The sequence below is a fragment of the Labrus bergylta genome, chromosome 13 (genome assembly GCF_963930695.1).
Source record: "Labrus bergylta chromosome 13, fLabBer1.1, whole genome shotgun sequence".
NCBI classification, from domain to species: Eukaryota; Metazoa; Chordata; class Actinopteri; order Labriformes; family Labridae; genus Labrus; species Labrus bergylta.
The window spans coordinates 18,245,172-18,267,123 of NC_089207.1; the positions used below are offsets into that span (position 1 = coordinate 18,245,172).

Below are 21,952 nucleotides of genomic sequence, written 5' to 3' on the forward strand. Positions count from 1 at the left end.
GTGTTTTCTGCTCTCTCTCAGTTTTTAAAAGTTTCTATCAAGCTTCTCCACCTGAAGCTCACCTGTTATGATAACTGAACTTATAAGGATTACACTAAACAACGTTACAAAGCAGCAGGCAGGTGAGAGTGAGTAACCGTGACTGTCTGTCTGTCAATCAATAATGTCCCGCTCCCTCTATGAATTAAACTCTTCTGTCGGTAAAACTTACTTTGATCATGTGTCACAGAATGAACACATCCTGTATTATGTTTGATTATGAACAAAACTAAAGTTAGTCCAATGATGTCATAAAAAAACAACAAAGGCTGCAGAGCCGATATGAAGCTACAGCTGGAGGAACTCTGCAGGGATAAAATAGAACAGAAACACAAGAACTCGAAGTCTACATGTTTTTAAATTAATGCATCACTGTGTGAAAATGTTCCTGATGAACATTAAAAGAGGACACAGAACTAAATCATCATTTCAAAGTGGTGAGGAAAACCTTCAAATTGTGCATAAATATTGATCAAATTGAGGGAAAGACATTTTTGGTGCTAAAGATGTTCTGGGTGAGACCTCCAGACCTCCTACAAAGATGTTTTTCAAATAGATTAAACTCGTCTGCACAGTTTTTGTGCATTTAAAAACATTATACAGGGAAATAAGTTTGGTTGAGCTGGTCAGCAACAATTTGTCTAAACAGTATGAAAAATGAAAAAAATTATGATAAAATCGTGATATGATATTTTTCCCATATCGCCCACCTCTACCTTCAAGAGCAGGAAAAAGTAGCGAATACTGAAATGATACACTGGCTATAATGAATGCAGTCAATATGACCGCTATGAAATACTCAAAACTCTTTTGTGTTTTGTGTTTTTGATAAAATAACAATGCTAGAATAAAATATAGACACATTTAGGAAAAGTCATGGTCCTGTAGTTACATAGGTTTTATTTTAAGTAAGTTACTACATTGCAAAATTAAAAAACAGTCAAAATGACTGCCTTGGTCTTTCTAGTGTTAATCCATACATGCCTCCAGTTTTAGCTATAGTTTTCGGAAGGAGTTTGAGCACTTTTGCCCTAAACTTAGTCTGTCAGGCAGATTGTGCGTACCGCCTCCAGAAAGCTCCTCTAGACCAATGAATGATGTCAGGGGAGGGCCTCGACCATGTCTTGGGTCCAAAGCAGACTGTAAATGGTGGGCCCGATATTGTGAAGTAGGCGTGTTTTTTTTTTTTTTTTCTGCACATGAATAAGAGAAATCCCTGACAGTCTTTGTTCAGGGCAGCACAAATGAAACAGCATCTCCACGTCGTCCGCCGTGTTGTTCAAACGTCACTTTTCAGAAGTTGCCACGAATGCAGAGCGGAATGATGTGGAAGTTAGCAAGCTGCACACTGTGCCTCTTTGTCTCCTCACAGATCACTTTATGGTCTGTTTCGGCTGCTGCGGATGATTCGGACGGAGAGGTCAAGATTGAAGTTTTATTCAAGCCCGAGCAGTGCGACCCAAAGAGCAAGAGAGGAGACCTGATAAACGCGCACTATGACGGCTACCTCGCCAAAGGAGGGACTCAGTTCTACTGCAGGTCGGTGCTTTGTCAGGGAAATGAGCTGTTAGATGAAAGTATCTTTACAAGGTTCTTAATGCTTTGAAAGTCTTTATGCAAAATGTTCAGAAAACTTTTGACTATTTTATTATGTAGTCGAAGTGAGTGGCTCACTGGAGGCTTCACTTTGCATGCCAACTTATAGGCTCAGTATTATTTATGTATGTGTAAAGTAAGCCTATAAACCCTGATATTCAGTGTTACTTACAGTTAATTATTACATGATACTGACACTAAATATTGGGCATTAAAGTTCATCCTCCTTATATCAGCAGTCTACACCTGAATCCATGGGGCATTCAGGGACTGCAGGAATATTTCCGGGAGTGAAGAAAGGCGCTGGGTTACTCACACTGAAAGATTTGTCCGTATGTCTTAGGATTCAGTAAGAGGTTTATGTTCCTCCTTGTGTGTTCATTTCTTTTTTGTGTTGTTTTTGTTGTAGTCGGTCGGACAAAGATGGACACCCTCAGTGGTTCGTGCTGGGTGTCGGACAAATCATCAAGGGCCTGGACATAGGGATGACTGATATGTGTGTTGGAGAGAAACGAAAAATCACTGTTCCACCTTCCCTGGCCTTTGGAGAAAAGGGCAAAGGTGGGTAAATGCAACAGTCTGTGTTTAATATTTGATGACTATTGCTTAACTGTAGACTTAAACTAAAGTACATTTCATTGATGGAGTTTTAGTCACTTGAAATGTTCAGGGTCTCAATAGTTACTATAATTTCATTAGAAGAGAGCCGGGCGTTTTTTTAAATGTTTAAGACCTGAAACAAAATGTGTTGAATTCCTGCAAACCCTCTCTCTATAAACGTTTTTTGAAAGCATATTTGTAAGCGTCAAGAGAAATTGTATTTTATATCAATGGCCTCAAGAAACAAATGAATGATACAAACATGCAAACACATAAACATGTTCATATCAGGTGTTTTACATGATCCTTGAAGGTCATAACAAACTGTTTTGTGTATTTCTGAGCTGCCTTCACGCTGTCTTGTCTTCTTTTTACAGCTCTATAGTTGAAAAGGTCTCACACCACTCCCAGTGCTTGCTCCTCATCCTCATCTGGCATGTACTGTTGAGCATGCACACAGGTTTACAGGTCTCTACTTTCTACTTTCTTGCATGCACAGGAACACTTTCAGAAACAGACTAACAGCCAGTTAACTTTAAACTACTAATCCTCCAAACACTGTCTCGTTGAATGCTGGTGAGGATGCAGTGCAGTGTGATCTGATGGTCATGTCGTCTCCTCACTTGGTTTTCTTCACTTGATTTCATATTTTGGCTTTGGAGGAAGTGGTTTTGCAGATTGTGCTGTTTGAATTACAAACATGTACACGCATATCTGCTGTTGGCTGAGTGCTGCTGTCTTCTTTACCTTGTCAAAATTAACAACTTTAACAACAACTGTACCTAACGAGTGTATGGTTTAAACCTCTGATCTCAAGTCTCTTTTAATACAGCATGAAGTTCCTTTTGCAAGCACAGCGCCCCACAGGGGTTAGGGGGCGCTATAGCCCCATCACAAATCTGTCTAGCCCCAGTTAAGCCCCCTCATGTATGTCTGCTTTTATTTGAAAAAAAAGAGAGTATGAGTAGAGTAGAACTATGAATCCATGAACATCAACTATTCATAGCACCCCAACATATTAGTCAAGCTCCCCCTCAGCACCGCTGTCCCTGTCTTTTTATTCATTTTTTTCCCCATTTAGAGTAAAACAGACAATAATGTAGGGCACACATCAATGGTGAATAATTGACAATACAGGGCTTCCTGTTAGCCAGGATAGAGGCGAGTAAATGAGCATCCACGCTCTGGTCTGAATACCTGTGAGAGAGTGATGGTAAACTTTAGCCTTCCTAAGTGTAGAGTAAAAATCAATAGTTGTTGGGACAGGGGTTAAATCCACTAATTATGTCTGTGGTCTATGGATGTTATCCTATACATTTTTCTTACGTAGATAGTAGCTGTTCTGTCTGCTCATGAAAGATTTTGACAATGATACAGTTAGTAAAAAATATTTTAATTTAAACGCCAATCCTCCCCGAAATGCATAAAAAATGTCTACAGCATTGAGACATGATCGTGGCATTTTAAGTGCCGGTGATCTTTTACAATCTTGATTTGCAGATCCTGTGCCGCCCAATGCTACAGTGATATTTCAGGTGGAGGTCTACTCTGTGACCCGGGGGCCGCGCAGCATGGAGGCGTTTGGAGAGATGGACCGTGATAAAGACAAGAGTCTTACAAAGGATGAGGTAAGAACTAGGCTCGACCGATATGGCATTTATGGGGCCGATAACGATATCGATCTTGGGGAGAGAAAAAATCCGATATGGATATACATCGGCCAATCTCTTTAGATCTATGTTCAATCTGTAGAGATAGATATTCAGTAGATATGCACATTTATTGTGTTGATCCCTCAAATGATTTATGACGTGCATTTCCTCAGAGCTATTCTTCACAGCGCGGTCAAGACCACGTCAGTACCAAGACAAAATACTTACAGGGAAAACTTTATTTAAGGATTATTTTATTTTTAATGTTATACTAGAGGAATGTTATTTCCCTGACAGAAGGCTCATTAGTCATGTCTGTATCTTGATTAATGACAGCACGTTGTAAAGAAGAAATGAATGACACGCTATTAATTCAGCAATATTTAGCTTGTCGAAAAAGGGCTTTTTATGTAAGAGCACAGTTATAAAAATACAACATATGCCTGTTGATTATTTGCCAGCCAATCAATAAATAACTTGATTTCTCTCTTAAAGGGGCAAAAGGTTGTTCAGTGATGGTATGCATGCATTAAGCACACATAACAGGGCACATAAATACAAAACAGTCACAGTATTCAATCAAAAACAGTCATTTAAAGCTTTGTGCAAATAACTACTCTCCCCTCTAGAGCGATAGATACTCAGAGGAGTTTATTAATGTGTTGGGAAGTCTGAGGAGGCACCAGATGGCAGAAACTGCAGACATAAAGGATGAGAGCCGTCACACAGAACGGATTCTGCTGTCTTATGTAACTGTTTTCACTGATGACTTTTCTCTACAGTGCCAGTTATCGTGTTGCAGAAACGAACACACTTATTTGTTTTGGAGTAGTATCAATGAAGCCGTTTTTTTTTTTTTTTTGTCCAGGTGAAAGAATACTTAAAACTTCAGTATGAAAAAGGAGGGAAGCCAAACGATGACCCTTTCTATGAGAAGATCATGGCCGATATTTTCCAGAAGAACGACAACGACAAAGACGGACTGATCAGTGCGAACGAGTATAATATTTATCAGCATGACGAGCTCTAGTGACTGATGTAGTCGCTCTTGATTGTGTGGGTTTATCTGCTTTGAGTTACTAAGAGAGAAAACAAGAGTACAAGGAAAGAATCAATCATCGAATATTCTTACATCCTTTCAATCTGTTCAGGTTGTAGTTTTTTTTTTTTTACTTTACGGGCTCCATAACTTCTGGTTCAGTGAAAACTTTAATAGAGTAGACCTCGCCCAGTGCAATCTTTTAGCATCGCTTCAACGAGTGCCTGACTCCAAAACCAAACCGTCATTCTTATTCCTGTTCGGTTGGAAATCGTACTATTGTTCAAACATTATTGCAGTAAATTTCACAATGACACACCCTTTTTTTTTATGTATCAGACCAGTTTACTAACGGACATATCGTGAGAGAGTTAAAAGTCTTGATGTGCTCTAACAAACTGGAGCTGCAGCCTCATCTGAAGTTGAAAATATTTGAATAGTTTCACGGTGGATCGTTTTTGTTTTTTTTTAAAAGCAGGCATGAAATAAAAGTGATGTAATATTTGAAAAAGCTTTCCAAACAGAATAACTAGTCAGTCTGTTTTAGCATTAAGTAGCAAACTATGCAATTCAGAAGGTTTTGTACACCTGTGAAGAACTTTGATTTTTGTAAAAATGCCACTCATTTTTTTTTAGCATTTGGAATGTATTTCTCCCTCATGTTTGTAAGTTTAAGTGTTTTGTTGGACACAAATTGAATCTTGCAGCACAAAGACGAAAAGAAAATTGCACAATGTGGTACAATCGGTGACTTAATGTCTTTCCTGTGAATTTCCTGCCCTTTAATCTGCATTATTACAGGAGTGTACAGACCCACAGATAGATGTGTATTTATATGAAAATGAAAATGAAAAAGTAATCACTCTCTTTTTCCTCCTCACAGAGAAGGTCAAGTATAACAATCCAATAATAAAGATAATGTGTCTGTGACGGAGAAGGTTGAACAGAACATGGCGTTCCTTTGTGTCCTGTCAGACATGTTTACACATTTTGTTTGCATCTTTTTTGTGGTTTATTATCATTCACCTTTATCCAGCTGATCTGTTATCCACCACTGTATCAAGCTGATAAATGATGCAATAAATAAAACATGGAAAACAATACTGTGTCTCATTTTAGATGCATTACTCTGCTTTACTGACACCCCCACTGATTTCATGGTTTACTGCCGAAATACTATAAGAAAAAGTTTTTGCATTTTCATTTATGTTCAACATTCTGAATGTGAAAGTATCAAGTCAGAGAGGATAAACCTGATGAGACAAGTGTGGTTGTGTTTATCTGGTTATAATTGCACATGACATGCTCTGACATCAATGTTTTCTTATTGATTGTTCCTGACTAAATGTGTTTTATTTTGTTGTCAGTGGGTTCATTACTGTAGCAGTTCCCACCAGTGTGTGTGTGGAGGGTACAATAACAAAACCTAACCACTAGAGGGCAGTGCTTATCCCAACCAAATGTGCAAGTATTTACCTCAAAATGTTTTACTTTTGCCGTTGTCTCCTCACTTGTTCATGTCTGATGAAGGGCGAGGGCCCGAAAAGTTACATGTGGTGAGAATCCCCATTAACATTGAATTGGAGCAGCTTCTGTTGTGCGCACGTAGTCTTTTTTTATTTTTTATCTTTGGATATTTTCTGTCCAGCACCCAGTAGCGTACTCAAGTTTTTGGATGTGCGTGCTGTTTGATTTTTACTTTTGCCGTCGGGGCAAACTCAACATTTTTCAAAAACTGCAGACAAGTTTTCCAACTTTTGAAATGTTGACTTTTAAAAAATAAAATAAAATAATTGGAAGTAGGGGCGCTGGTGGTGCAGTGGTTGGTGCGCGCTCCCCATGTGTGGTGGCTGTATGCTTCCATGCGGGCGGCCCGGGTTCAAATCCGGCCTGTGGCTCCCCTCTCTCTCTTTCTCCCTGAATTCCGGCTCTATCCACTGTCCTATCTCTACATTAAAGGCACAAAAAGCCCAAAAAAAAATAATTGGAAGTAGGTGCTTTCAGGTTGCTGCGGTGTGGTGAGAATGTAGAAAGAATCATGAATACAAAGTGTTGATCACAACACGAGGAACTCACCAGGAGGAAATAACTAATCTTTTTTTTTTTTTTCTGGTCCCATTTATATAAGCGTAAAAACCCCTTTGTAGAACTGTTGGACTCGTGATTTATGATTGCAGGGTTGTTTCATATTTTCCACCACTTTCTATAAGTGGAAACTATCCATTCTGTAAAATGACAGAAATTCTGCTTCTATTGTTTCAAACCAAGCTGCAAAAAACAACAAAAAATAACATGAATTTTACTCACTAAAGTCCTTCTGTCAATAGCTTAAAACAACCACCACTTTGATTTCTGATAAAATATGTATTAAAAATAGCTGTTTATTTTTGCTAATAGATAGTATATACAAAATGTTGAAATCAAGGAGTGACAATATTTTACAGTAGGAACCACACAGTCAGTTGGGGATCGTTATCTTGACTGACGGGAGCCGGATCCCCGCTGCCCTGACCTCTGCTGTCATGTCAACGCCCAGAGGCGCCCTGCAAAACAACAATTTACATGAGCAAATGTTGATTAAATCAGCAGTGCAGCAAATACAACAAGAGCAGTTTGGTTGGTATTTCCTTGAACCGACAAGGTACATTTTAAAAACTATTTCTTTCAGTGTTTGCTTACTTTGGCTCATAACAGACGTCGACATTTGGAGGCAGGATCCCTTTCTCTTCTCTCATGCGTTCAACACCGTTCCTGGTTAAAATAAAATCAGTTTTTTTTTTTTTTACTTGGGACCAAACTCTACAGTGGGGCAAATCACCTGTTAAGAATCAATTTCTAGTTTCACTGATAGCCAGTGAACGCACCATGCAATCATCACTCCATTGTCGGTGCAGAATTTGGCAGGAGGGCAGAGCAGGCTCACTCCTTCCCTCTCAGTGATAACCGTCAAAGCTTTGCGGATGTACTGATTGCTGGCGACTCCACCAGACACCACCTGTGACCGAGAGGTAATGAGGACATCTTTAAATCTATGCTCACATTGTAGTCTGATTTAAAGTACAGGCCTGGGGTTATTATTTCCTGTCTGTAGCACTCAACACCAAACCTGTTTTGGGACATGCCTGTAAAAATTAGTCATATGTATGTGTTGTGTTTTTCTTTTCCAAGATATTTTTTCTTGGGCTCTTTGCCTTTAGGACAAAGGACAGATTAGGAAACCAGGGAGAGAGAGAGTGGGGAATAACATGCAGGAAAGAAGCCACTGGCCAGACTTGAACCTATGACTATAACCTCCGTACATGTGGCACAACCTAACCACTAGGCCATCTGTGCCTTGTGCTGTAATGTTTCATGCCCATTGGAACTTATCTGAAACTGTATCTATGAATGAGAACATCCCATTTGGGACAATAAATCTATCTATCCATCTTGTTCTAAAGGGTCAGTTTTTTGCATTACAATAAACTCATTTTAAATAAATAAGATTTTAAATACAAAGATGTGACACACTCACCAGGGTGGGGTTGCTGGATGTCAGCAGGTTGTTTGCCTTACAGAACAATATGGCCCGATGCGTTCGCTTCGCTAGATGAGTTGCGACTGTGTGCTGCGTGGCAGCTGCGATGTCATTCACACACGATAACAGCGCCCCCTCTTCCACACCTGCAGAGGTACAAGCAGAGGAGACGTGTCTGAAGTTTTCAAGACACAAGGCTCTTCAAAGGTTTCTGTCCACATACATGAACGCTGACATTGAAAAAAAACAACAACGTAAAAATAGAGTATTCATGAATAAACGAAGGCCGCACACTGAGTCTTCACACATGGTTCTAACTTGCATAGAAAATATGAATTAAACGTTAAACTAAGCTGACAGATTTTACACACACAAATCTGCAAAACTTGAATCATGCTTTTTTTCACCTAGATTCTTTTCCATTTTTTTTTAAAGAATGATATTCTTCAATGTGCTTGTCACAGCAAGAAATAGTAACACAGTAAAATATTGTTACATTTGTGTTATTTTAGTCAGAATGTTTGCTATAAAAAAAAAAAAAGATTCTGATCACAGGTACATGAATCATAGCGGCCGTTTCTGAGACTGTGTGTGTATTCTCATACCTTCCTCTTCCTCTTTTTTCTTTATTATCATTGTAACTTGATTGCGTAACCCCGTGAAAGAAAAGCAGCAGTCATTGATTTTTCCCATGGGCGTCGTTAAAGCGATGCTTGTCCTGTCGCCATCCTTTGCCAACAGCTCTATCGCTTGTCCTCCACTCAGTGTGGAGCACTGCGGGTGTTTTACGAGGGACAAGCGTCTTGCTACCTGTGAATACACAAAGAAACACCTTTTTTGTTTGGTTATTATCACACAATGAACAGTGAGGCCAGAACCTTGTGTTAGAGCCAAAGATCCTACTTTATCCAGAGCATCCCCTGGAGCCACATCCAGACTGTGGCCAAGAACGAGAAAGTCGTCAACTCCTCGAGCCACAGCGAGGAGCGAGTGACCGCCAGAAACCAGCAGAACCAGAAACGGGAAGGGGACAGGTTGAAGCATCCTGACAGTCAGGGCGTGGGCCTCCATGTGGTGGATGGGGATGAAGGGCTTGTTGTGCTGCCTCACAAACTTACGACTGAACTCCAGACCGATGCCGAGGCTCAGGGCCATGCCTGGCTTCACCGTGGCGGCTACAGCCGAGAGCTGGCATGGGTCCACATTGCCCCTCTCCAAAGCTTCGTGGACCACACGCTCAATGTGTTCTCTATGGAGCTGTTGGGCCACCGGGGGGATGATCCCACCAGACCTTCAGTGTTCAAGAGTACAGAAGACATGTCAGAGCAGAAGCTTCAACCAATAACACAGATAATGGGGGCACAGCTCACCTGAGATGCACTTCTGTCTGTGAATGTAGAGACTCTCCCAGGATGTGCCCTGTCTCGTCCAGCACAGCAGCTCCAGTGTCATCACAGCTGGTCTCAATGCCCAGAACCAGTCTGGAATAAGCTGCTCTCCCTAATGAAGGACTGCACCAAGCTGTGTTTCTGAACTGCAGCAGCCTTTGAATATTTTTTACTTTTGTAGGGAACATGGTGTTGAACCTTACACGTTAGACAGGAGTGACTTTTTTCAGGTTAAAGCGACCTCACCTTAGTTCACATTGACTTTCAAATCTAAAAACAAAACAAATATAGCAAATATATAACCAGCGCCATATTTCCTTTCACAACAACAAACTAAGGAAGATTAAAAAAAAACAAACACACAAACTAAATACCGCACAAAGAAGAAAGCCCGTGATGGTAAATTCCTATGACATTTTGCAACCAAATGCTCCAAAGCTGCGTCACATGTAAATAATTCCGTGCTCAAACAAGTCTGTTACCACTGATACGGTACCTTACCTAGCTAGAATACATGATCAAAAATGTGGGTAAGTAATAGAGCTTTGTTTATGCCAGACAAACTGAATATAAACATGTGCCAAACCCATATTTGAAAAGTGCTTCAGAAAAACAAGCATATGTCAGGAAGTGGTTGCTTTGTTTACAGGGGACGACATTTCCCGCTGCACAAGCTGAACAGCATGGACAGGAGTGGATAATCGCCCGTTGACGAAACTGTGTTTTCATCGGGGTTGAAAGAGGTAACTTCTAGTGTTTGTCACTAATTTATAAGTCTTTGTGTTGGTGCATGTCTCACAGTTGCAGGACTGTCGCGTCTTTAGCAGTGTCCATAACGGAGGCTGTGCTGCATTCACGGGTAGCAGAAATGTGGTACTTTTGACAATCCACGCAGTGAAGCGCGAACAGAGTTGAATAATTGGTCAGGACGTTGGCTAAGCTGCTCGTGCATTTACCGAAAGGGCCAATCCTTTATGATTCAAGATTCACATAACAATTAAATTGACTGTAATTAGTTTTAAATGTCAGACATTCATCTTGAATATCACGGAATCATCAGTGAACCTGGTGGATTATTAAAAATAGAAACAACAGAAAAAAAATCTAACATTAAAAAAAAAAAAACCTGCATCTGCTTAAAACTTCCTTTGGCGATGTATGTATAATTTTCATTTTTTTATGTCATGATAAATAAATTGAGGTTGGAGTTTTTAAAAAACACAAGAACATTAAAGCGACCATTACGTCAAATGCGTGCTCCGGTTTAGCATGTAGCAGGGTTATTCCGTCGCACAATGGCTTTTTAACTGCAGTAAACGAAACAGGTATGCCTTTTACAGGCAATGGTGGACTTCATAATAATTTAGAATATAAAGCTTCCATGTATGTGTTGTAATAGAGTCATAAAGAGGATGTTTACTTAAAGGTTTGAGGAAGCTACCAATGAACCCGGAAGTGCCTCGGATCATACTGCTGCTGTTACACAGATTATTATGTTGTTCTCTCCTCCTTAGTTAAATGTCTTTTAAACTTCGAGGTCAGTAGATTTGTCAGTCCTAGTTTTTCCTTTTGCATTTCTCAAAAGGGGCTGTGGTGAAACTTGAAACCCCTCTTAACCACCAGCAGTGAGTTTAGCCAGCACTTTCTTAATCTTGGGGTTTTAATGAGCATTTCATGTTGACTTTCCTGAAGGAGGCATGGAGCACTCTGCTTGTCATTTGGAGGATTTGAAGCAATTTATCGTAGACGATGCCCCGCCAACGGTGCGTTACGTCCCAGATTTCATATCGGAGGATGAGGAGGCTTACCTTCTTCAGCAGGTGTACAAGTCTCCAAAAACCAAGTGGACTCAGCTGTCGGGCAGACGGCTTCAAAACTGGGGAGGGTTACCACATCCCAAAGGTATGCTCGCAGAAAAGCTCCCCGACTGGCTCCAGGCGTACTGTGAGAAGATATCCTCTCTCGGCGCATTCAGCGGGAAAACAGCCAACCATGTGTTGGTGAACGAGTATAAACAAGGAGAGGGGATTATGCCGCATGAAGATGGCCCGCTCTACCACCCTACCGTCACCACCATCAGCCTGGGCTCTCACACCCTACTTGACTTCTACGCGCCAATCAGCAGCCTGGAGGACGGCGAGGACGACGGTGTGCCGCAGACAGAGGAGAACCGCTTCCTCCTCTCGCTGCTGGTGAAGCCTCGTAGTCTTCTGATCCTGCAGGATGAAATGTACCAGCGCCTCCTTCACGGCATCCGGCCCCGCTCCCAAGACACGCTGACAGACAAGGTGGTGAACCTGTCTGCTGCGGGGGCTCTGCAGGGAGAGACGCTGACCAGAGGCACCAGAGTGTCACTGACCATACGACATGTGCCAAAAGTTATCAAGACCAAACTTCTGCTGGGGAGGAAATGAAGCAAGACGGTGTGTGTTTGTCATGATACCATCGAGCTTAATCAGCGGGAGTCTCCTCCGTGCTGCTGAATGATATCTTACATGTGTCGATACTGGATCACTACAAGCTTTCTTAAAAAATGATGTGCTGCTTCTCTGGACATGATCAAGCGTTTCTTAATAGGAATGGTTAAAATGATAGATTTATCTCTTACATGTTTCCAGGAGATCTTTGTGTCAAACATCTGTGGAACAAATGACCGAGGTGAATCATGGTGTCTTTAAACGTCTTAAAAATCTTTGATCAATGTATTCAATTTATTATCAACACAAACAAGCCCCACGAAAATGTTCTTTGTGTTTCCTTTTTTTTGGAATGATTCTTCACTTCTCAATCGTTCAACATGAGTCTGTGTTTTTGATCGATCAACGTGTTTTTTTTTCAGCACTACATCAATAAAATAGTGATGAAATGTTTCTGTTTTTCTTTTTTTATTGCCTATGTGCGACTTATTTTTGAGTTTTATTTAAGAGCTACAAAGAAAAGGCAAACAACGTGCAAGCACGGCTTTAAAAAAGTGGTTGAATTAGGCTCTGATACTCTGAATGTTATTGAGTTTGACTGCTGAGTGCATATTCAGATCACAACTTTCAACCACAATTAGCTTATCTGCAAGTTATTTTTTTTTTCGGTAAGTAGGCCATGATTGAAATGAAATAGCTGTCAGGTGTAGGTGCCAACAAATGCCTCAGAATTGAGTATTTGCATGAATCCTAACTTAGACACTGATAATGCTGACACGTTCATATGTGAATGCCTCAAAGACAGAAACCTCAGGAATAAGGAATTGAGAATAATAACAAATACTCCTGCACCAGACTTCTTGCTTGAATATTATAAACCATTAGGAGACTGAAAACTGCAATAAATAGCACATCCAGTGTGTCATGTATTAACCAGAGTATGTGTGGAGGAATGATTTATGGAGGTTTTAAGTTTAAAATAAATCAGTTGGGTCACTTTTTTTCAAAAGGAATATATCACTGCAAATCAGTTTAAAGAAGTCTTCTGGATGGAAGCTGTTGGTTTAGTTTCTGAAAGTCTTTGTCATCCTGAGCGCTGGTGTCAACATGCCCTGATTTTTGTTTGACTTTGGCGTGCACTCATTTTTCACAGGAGAACAGCAGAACAATGGAGCCACAGACGAAACGCTGGAAAGGCTCGGAGTGTGACTCCGACTCCTGGGTTGCTTATCCTGTGCTGTCAGATGAGCGATCACAAGACGTCGAGCTAATAGAGGCGTTTGCGGCACCCATTGTCAACAAGAAAGAGACATCTCGACTGATCCGGGAGCTGAGCGGTCTTTACCCGTTGAGCAGCCTGCAGCACATCAAGAGGGTGCGAGCGGTGAAGGAGAAGGGAAGTCCTCATCCTCTGGAAGTCCTCGTGTGCCTCGTCAGTGACGCTCCAGACACGAAGGCGGTCACCATCCGGTCTCTGCTCCCCTCAGACGGACCTCAATGTGACGGATTGGGTGAGCCTTTTGTGGTGAAGGTCCCTGCGCGTCCCCCTTTGACCCGACCCCAATTTGAGCTGGCGAGCAAACACTGGCCCACCTCCTTTCATGAAGACAAACAGGTGACCGTCGCCCTGAGAGGCGAGCTTTTCGGTCCATCTCAGAAATCACACATGCGGGAGTACATGCTGTCTGCTCTGACTGCAGCGAAGGCAGGGCACGAGTTGGGCATGGAGGCAGTGGGTGCGGTTGTGGTCGACCCAGTGGAGGAGAGAATCATTGCGGTGGGTCATGACTGCAGAGGTTACCATCCTCTTCACCATGCTGTCATGGTCTGCATCGACCTGGTGGCTCAGAGTCAAGGTGGAGGATGTTACCCTTTTGACAGATACCCTGCATGTACATTTAATCCAGCACCAAACTCAGACCCTATCCCTACAGATCCTGACACAGAGGCGAGCTCTCAGCCCTACATATGCACTGGGTATGACTTTTATGTGACCAGAGAACCTTGTGTTATGTGTGCCATGGCGCTCGTGCACTCCAGAGTCGGCCGTGTCTTCTATGGCACTGCCTCTGCTGACGGGGCGTTGGGGACCAAATATAAAATCCACACCCAGAAAGACCTAAACCATCGATTTGAGGTTTACAAAGGAGTCCTGAGTAAACAGTGTGAGGATCTGAAGAGTTTGGACGACCGTGTCACGAAAGAAAGTTTGCAGGAAAGTAGATAATAAAGGCATCTGTTTCATCGGCAGGCCCGTAACCATGTTCTAGTTATCATGTGTGAGGAAGGAATAAAGCATTGGGTTTTTTTTTGTTTTTTTAAATGAAGTTTTAAACATGCATGTGGTTATTGTAATTAGTGGATGTGTACACCTGTAAGGGGAGCGTGGATCACGTTTTAAGGAAGAGCTGCTGAGTGTTTTTGTTGTAGTTCATAGAAATAGAATAGATTAGAAAGCCTTTATTGTCTTACAACAAAGTTAGAAATGCTTCACCTTGAAGTGCACAAGGTCGGTCTTGTGATAACAGATGCAAAAAATAACTGAAGCTAAATTGTAATCCATTTTCACGTTGCTTTCAGCTGCAGATCTGAACCTGGTCAGCGTTGACTACTTCTGTAAAATGTGAACCTGGCTCCCCCTGCAGATAAGTAAAGTATTATTAGCAATAGATTACTGTATAACTGCAGGTGTAGATGCCTCCAAACACCGACACAGACAGAGATAGCGCCAGCCATCTGAACACGTTTCCCACCTTCAGACAACTGATGCAACAGCTGGGCTTACTCGAAAAAGCAGCTGCAGAGATGATTTATTTTTAATATCTAAGGTTTTCACTCATACAGCGGTTAGCACTTTCCACCCACAATAACCGGACATAACTAACAGTTCATAACAAACGCACTCTAAAAATGGTTTAGTTTGTTGATGATTATTAGCACGTGAATGTTTAACAACATTTTAACTCATTCAGATTCTGTACAGGAAGCTTTTGTCCTTGTTTACATCAAACCGTATGCCTCCAACACAGATTCAAACTAATTTAAGTCACAGTGTGTGCCCTTGTTTTTTTGGGGGGTTTTTTAAGGATTTTTATCTGTAGTCCTAATATGATAATATCCAGGGAGTTGGAAAGCTTTCCAGGTCTTATCTTCAAACTACGCTGTATACTAAAAGTTGTAAATGATGTATTATGTTGATAAAGGTAATGCTTATTGATTTGTTTTCCATGCTTCAGATCATCCCTGTGCAGTTTAAGATACTTAATCATTACAGCTATTCTTCCTTGCATGTGTTAAACACTCGGGTAAGTTGGATGTTTTCCAAATAATGCTGGGTTACTGCTCAGGTCAAAGGTTAGCTGTAGCGACAGCGGAGCTCTCTGCTTTCTGATCAAGAGAACGTCTCAGGTCTTTTTTTTAGCAGGCTGTGAAATTATTCTCTGTAGTTACTATTAAACCAGAGCATTTAAAGATTCACAGATAATCTGAGAGAATCTTCTAAACTAACTGTGTCCTTTGTTTTAAGTCCCTGAAAGGTTCATAACATCTCTTAAATCTCATCATCAGAAGGAGCAACCCAAAGAACAGGCAAAAGAGTTGGAACACTCGGAGGGCACCAACATTTTAATAAGATTTAGAACAAGAAATATCATGAGTACTATGAGCTATGGCCAAACAAAGCAGGACTAGCTGCCTTGATAATAGCAACAACAAAAAAAGCCATAATCTAAAGAGAGCAGCTACATGAATATAAATTCTTCACAGACACTGCAGACCTCTCTGAGTAAACACTTAATCTGACAAGAATTATTTGTCTCATTTCTACATACAGGACACAAAACATTCACACAAAGAAAAAAAAAACAAACTGTACAATGAAAAAAGCCTGCCCTTTTCTGATTGACATACAAATAAGAAATGATTCACACACTGAGGACATCATGCAAAACAGGAAATGATTCTACTTTCCACTCAGCATGAACACATTTGACACCCATTACAAAATGAGAGCGTGCCGATTGACACCGAATCACTGTTGACAAGTAAACATCTTTGAAAAATACATTTGGGACATCTTTGTGGCTACAAACGGACTTGTACTCACAAAATGTGTTGCCATGAGAATTGGAGGGAAAGACAGAAATAAACTCAAACAAAAGCCTCAGCGACGCCTGGGCCAGCCCAGGTCTGCGCAGGCCAAAAATACATCATTAAATATTCACATAAGTTAGTAATGCATATGGCATCCTGTCACCTACAAACATACTCCTGTTTTTTTGAAACATCTTATCTTAACCCTGATATATCTAAACAACAACAGTGACTTTTACACAAACTGTACAACTTCTTGGTTAGGTGCTACGCAGGACTTGAGGCGCAGCATCTACAACAACTCAATACTTGTTAATACCGAAAAGTCTCACTCCGTGTAGCTGCGGCAGCTTCGGGATTAAGACGCTCAAAAGCGAAGCCGTGTTTATGATGAAGTGTGTCGTGTCGTACTTTGTGTAGAAACTTGCCAAGAAGTATCTGAGGAGCAAAAAGAGATGGATAAGATTCAACGATAAACCGTTACATTTGTCAAGGCAGGGAAACAAACAGTGCAGAACAACTGATTAAATATCATTGTTTTAGTGTCTATGATTGTTCAACGTTGACAATAGATCAATCAGGATAACTACATTATGTGTGACGGCCAGAATTATTAACGATAAAGTCTATGATTGTTCTTATTTATTTTTTAAGGTTGATTTTTGGGCTTTTTGTGCCTTCAATGGAGAGATAGATCTGTGGATAGAGTCAGAAAACTGGGAGAGAGAGAGAGTGGGGGAATGACATGCAGAACAGGAGCCACAGGTCGGATTCGAACCCAGGCCGTCCGCTTGGAGGACTACAGCCTCCGTACATGGGGCGCACGCACTAAACACTAGGCAACCGGTGCCCAATGATGGTTGTTTTTAGACTAACTGTTTCATTTAACAAATCAAGGGCGGGCAGTGCACATTCATGCAGTTTGGAGGAGCTGTTTTGCTTTTTTTTTTTTTCTGCATTAGCTTAGGTAGAAACTAAGTGTTTCCAAAGTTGCCTACCCCGGCTATAAAAGTGTTCAGCCCAATTATTGTGTGCAGCTGTCTATTCACGACCCTGTTGCCTTACACGTTTACTACATTCTTAGTAATCAGCGATATCGAAGTTGAAAAACGATCCAGGTCATAGCCATATTTTGCTAAAAAGGTAAATAATAATCATGACTGTGGCCTATTTGTCATTAACAATACTTTTTAAAGTTATATTTTTTGGGGCCATTTTGCCTTTGTTGGAATGGACAGCTGTAGAGATAAGAAGGAAATGTTGGGAGAAATGAGTAAGGGGAGACATGCAGCAGAGGACCACAGCCTCTGTACATGGTGCACGCAACATTAACCGCTATCAATATTTTCTAAAGATGATGAAGAAGTGTCTTTTCGATATCTGGCCGTCAGTGTGAACAAACAAGAATGTGATTGATCGCTTGCGTCCTTTTCTGAATAATCGATCAGTGTGAGGACAGAATCGTATCGTTTCTCATACGTACAGAATGATTGGAGAGATGGTGAAGAACTTTCTGGATGAAGTGAACTGAACGCCGTAGTCCAGCTGTTCCCAGTGTGTAAGAAGTCTGGCTTTTCCTTGGTCAGGGGTCTCAAAGGGCGTGCCTTTCACTGCATGCATGAACACATACATTCCCTGTGGAGACAAAAACACAGGCTGCATTGTCGCAATACTGACGCCTGGGAAGAAGAAGAACATTTCATACAGAGAGCACGAGGTGAACGTTTTTGTTTGCTCTCTTAAAAAGTATAAAAAGGAACGCCGATCAGGCAAAAATGTGTCCCAAGTCATTTGAATTTGAGGTTATCATCCAAATTTTCGGATAAGGTTTCCAATGAATGGAAATTGAACACAGTACTTGCAGACTGGTTTAATGATTTGTGATGATAACATCTGTTTAACCAGAGAGAATCAAAACAACTAACTCTGGGCCGCTGCTAGAGGTGTGGTATTTAAAGCAGATCGAGCAGAGGTTGTTGACGCAGATTAATGACCACGTTTTCTATCTTGGGGTCGACACTCACTTCCAATTACACGGCGCTAAGTCAAAACACAGGAATGCAGTTTTATATGGAAAACCTGCATTACAGAGGGAAAAGTAATACAACTTAAACTACTGGCATTCTTCCAAGTCATAATCAGCACACTGCTGTTGTATTGTGTGAAAACAAAAGGCTATAGTTGACCTCCGTGGTTACTGTTAATAGCCTTTCCGTATTTGGCCGTGATACAAAATCCTTGTTAACTGCTCCGAGCTTGCACAACTTCATGATGTCACACACATCGACTTTGTTTCTTTATTGAGGCCAGCCTGGTAACAATGAAAGGTCAGTTTTTCGCTACGGACTTAACGGGCAGAGAGGAAATTATCATAATAGGTCATGCATCAGGCTGCCAAAATGACAAACACCCCCCCCCCCCCCCCCCCCCAAAAAAAAAAAAGAGGCTATCTTGATAAGCAAACACAGAACAGACCCTGCTGAAGGTAACAGACACCAGGCTGTTTGGAACACATGCAAGATTCATTGGGCCTGGCAAGGCTCGGACTGACTTTCAAATTCTCCTCGATTACACCCTTGGAGTAAATTATTTGTTTCACTAATTTGAAAGTCATTTGACGTTTTGGTCTAGATTGTCGGTTTGGCCCTGTGAGCAGCAGTGACAGTGTGAGAATTAAACTTACAAAGTTGTGTATGACGTTGGTGAGAGTCCACACCAATGGCACGCTGAAGAAAGGAATGCTCAAGAGCACAATGTGAAGTATGCCAACACCGAGTGCATAGGTCAACCAGATCCCCCGACTGTTCATGACCCGAGTATTTGGGTTCACCTCGCTGTGTGCCACACCCACATTCATTCTGGTCTGAGGACAGAAAACACATTTTGATATTCTCGACAACATCTGCGTGTTTTCCTGCCTTCACTACACCCTATTGAAGGAAGATATCTTCGACATGTGACAAAAAAAAAAAAAAAACTTTCTCTCAGCAGCATTGGATGCCTTTGTAATCTGTCAGGGTCAAAATCCTTATCTTTAAGATTGAACCCCCCCCCCATACGACACCATAGGCAGACCCTGCACTGCAGAAAGCTAATGAGGTGGCCCAAAGGTCTGCAAAATGTGACTGAACCAAGAAAAAGAAAAACATTATTGTTATTATTTTTGAGTCTAGACTGTGTGTGTGAGAGAGAAGAATTATGAAGATTTCTATCTGATTGATTCAAAGGTTTTTTTCTGTGAAAATATGTAGAAACCTGCAAAACCCTGTGACTAACTATTTAACCAAAACAAAAACTGGGGCTGTACCCTCGTTAATAAATGCCCACTGAGTTATTCTTTGCTCAGCTGTGAGTGTAATCATAACTGTGGACACGAATGGGTTAATGAATCAGGATATCTAACTCATCTGTTACTCACCAAGCAGACACAGATGGCACTTTCCATGTTCATCAACAGTTAACAATCCAACACTCACGGCTGTGCAGCTTTTTCTTGACTTAACTCGACATTATAAAAACTGTTACACAAGCTCTGAATCCTACAAACGTGTGACTCTTCAAAGACACAACCTCTAACAATATGCTGCAGTACTAAAGTGCATGCTGCGTACTTTCCGTCACAGTATACCTTTATTTAAAAGATGCATATCTGTTGTGCAGTTTAAGCACTTTGTCCTTCCTGCAAGTCTGAATGTGATAACAGACAAACAAATTGTGCAATCTCATGGTGCACTTTGCCCTCTGGCACATATTCAGCTGCCAGGCTCGATTAAAGAAAACGAATAGGGCTTAAGTTGCATCCATTTAAGGCAATGATGACTTTCTGTTAAATCCCTAAAGCCTGCTGCATGCCCGCACAAGAAGAAGTCAACGTTCACATTCGAACAGCAGGATTACAATTTCACATAAAGATATTTTCTGAAGTTGAATAAATACACCACAGTGAATGAGGAGTGTTTGTCACCTGTTCTTCTGTGCCTTGTTTACATGCTTGTCTTCTTGAATTGCTTAGTTGGTTAAGGTGATTTGTTTTAACTTGTGTGAAGAACTTTTTCATGCGAGTGAAGAAAACTTCTCCATAAATAAATACTACCACAATAACATTATTACCATTGTCCTGGCATTAGGCCAAAGTTGCTGTCCATAAGTAGAGTAAGTCTATTACGTACCTATAACTCATTTTGGATACTGGTACTTATTTGGAGTAATACTGTACTGATGCACCATGAAGTAGCAGATACATTTGCCCTGTAACACAAATGATGATAAGATCCATTACTTTGGGACAGTCCTTAGACTAAAGCTGACTCAACTCTGACACAAATAATAAGTGCTTTGCTGCTAGAACCACTGTCACTGGCTCAGAGGAGCTGCTTTGGGGCCCAGGGGCCTTTAAGCCACAGCAGTAGCTCAAAATGTGCAAAATTTAGCGATGACAGTGGCAAACCTCCCTAATGGGCCCCCATCTGTGTGACGGCACTCACTCTCATTGCTCCTGCTTGGCATCTCATGTATAACTCCATTCATCAGTGAAAATCACTGGAGGAAGATGAAGAGGAGATATCTGTCCGGCAGTGAAAGAAGAAAGAGGAAGAGCACCGGGACACGGGTAGATATAATAGTTGTTGGAGGGGGCCCCCAAATTATTTTCTTTGCCTAGGGCCCCCACAGACTCTAGAATCGCAACTGCACTGGCTTAGTCTACTTGCTGATTACTTTAAAGCTGAGCTGAATCTATATTTGAACATGAACTAACACAGATGCCTTGTGTAGGTTTGTAAACATGCTTTCGTTATCAGAACATAAGGGCCCCACACACACACACACACACACACACACACACACACACACACACACACACACACACACACACACACACACACACACACACACACACACACACACACACACACACACACACACACACACACACACACACACACACACACACACACACACACACGCCACTATTTCTACCTACAAGTTGCTCAGCGTCGTTAACAACACACAGGAATCATGAAGTGACGTGACGTAGTAGAAATGTAACATGTAGCACTTACACACCCAGCGTTGGAACCTCACAGGTGGAGAGCGAGCAGTGAAGGTATTTATAGAAACAACTGCTACGGAGAGAAATGGGTTATCTCCTTGTTGATGTGTGCAGTTCACGAGCGCAGAAAGCCTGACCCGACCGGAAGTAGACGTGGTGACGTCGATAGGAGAGAAATTGATGCCCCTTCTTTTGTCTTCTCAGGCAGCACTTAAAAAAATAAATGACACATCGATTCATGTTCATTGTTAGAGAAAATACAACTTTTATCCACATCTTTGAATCTTGCATTTTACGAAGGAGTAAAAGGACAGGAAAACATTAGAGATTACGGGAACAAGGTTGTAATTTTATGATGATAAAGTTGAATTTAAAGTGTAAATTGCCTGGTAATTCCAGTCAATCTTTAAAGCATTTTAAAAGTCAATTAATTTCATCGGACTTAAAGATTTAAAAGTAGAGAAACACTGAGCCTTTTTGGAAATCCTTAATATGTTACTTAACTTTAGTTTTGTTTTTGATACCTCTGTTATATTACGTTTGTTCTTTTTCTTCATGTTTT

General features: G+C 41.1%; 5 protein-coding genes across 8 annotated transcripts; 3 read left to right on the forward strand and 2 right to left on the reverse strand.

Moving 5' to 3' along the window:
* Nucleotides 1-1,273: 1,273 nt before the first annotated feature.
* On the forward strand, nt 1,274-6,027 carry fkbp7 (FKBP prolyl isomerase 7). Its single transcript, XM_020633149.3, has 4 exons — nt 1,274-1,578; nt 2,045-2,196; nt 3,736-3,863; nt 4,756-6,027. Exons 1-4 carry the CDS (start codon nt 1,349-1,351, stop codon nt 4,915-4,917), a joined length of 672 nt encoding a protein of 223 aa, XP_020488805.1. The 5' UTR covers nt 1,274-1,348; the 3' UTR covers nt 4,918-6,027.
* Nucleotides 6,028-7,289: 1,262 nt separating this feature from the next.
* osgepl1 (O-sialoglycoprotein endopeptidase-like 1) lies at nt 7,290-10,635 on the reverse strand. The gene is made up of 7 exons (XM_020633142.3): nt 9,814-10,635; nt 9,347-9,734; nt 9,049-9,253; nt 8,441-8,589; nt 7,791-7,921; nt 7,606-7,677; nt 7,290-7,469 (listed from the first exon to the last, which is right to left on the reverse strand). The coding sequence occupies exons 1-7, from the start codon at nt 10,017-10,019 to the stop codon at nt 7,385-7,387; spliced, it is 1,236 nt and encodes a 411-aa protein (XP_020488798.1). The 5' UTR covers nt 10,020-10,635; the 3' UTR covers nt 7,290-7,384.
* On the forward strand, nt 10,479-15,465 carry adat3 (adenosine deaminase tRNA specific 3). Its single transcript, XM_020633143.3, has 2 exons — nt 10,479-10,574; nt 13,402-15,465. Exon 2 carries the CDS (start codon nt 13,417-13,419, stop codon nt 14,473-14,475), a length of 1,059 nt encoding a protein of 352 aa, XP_020488799.2. The 5' UTR covers nt 10,479-10,574; nt 13,402-13,416; the 3' UTR covers nt 14,476-15,465.
* On the forward strand, nt 10,770-12,701 carry alkbh6 (alkB homolog 6). Its single transcript, XM_020633147.3, has 2 exons — nt 10,770-10,987; nt 11,524-12,701. Exon 2 carries the CDS (start codon nt 11,529-11,531, stop codon nt 12,243-12,245), a length of 717 nt encoding a protein of 238 aa, XP_020488803.2. The 5' UTR covers nt 10,770-10,987; nt 11,524-11,528; the 3' UTR covers nt 12,246-12,701.
* Nucleotides 15,466-15,831: 366 nt separating the features above from the next.
* ormdl1 (ORMDL sphingolipid biosynthesis regulator 1) lies at nt 15,832-21,559 on the reverse strand. Of its 4 annotated transcripts, XM_020633152.3 has the most exons (5): nt 21,401-21,530; nt 20,510-20,588; nt 19,024-19,203; nt 17,824-17,975; nt 15,832-16,778 (listed from the first exon to the last, which is right to left on the reverse strand). In XM_020633152.3, exons 3-5 carry the CDS (start codon nt 19,195-19,197, stop codon nt 16,643-16,645), a joined length of 462 nt encoding a protein of 153 aa, XP_020488808.1. In that variant the 5' UTR covers nt 19,198-19,203; nt 20,510-20,588; nt 21,401-21,530; the 3' UTR covers nt 15,832-16,642. The 4 variants fall into 4 exon arrangements, with proteins under 4 accessions (XP_020488808.1, XP_020488807.1, XP_020488809.1 ...); XM_020633151.3 differs by lacking the exon at nt 20,510-20,588 and having other exon boundaries at nt 21,401-21,559; XM_020633153.3 differs by lacking the exon at nt 20,510-20,588 and having other exon boundaries at nt 21,405-21,549.
* Between the last annotated feature and the right edge of the window lie 393 nt (nt 21,560-21,952).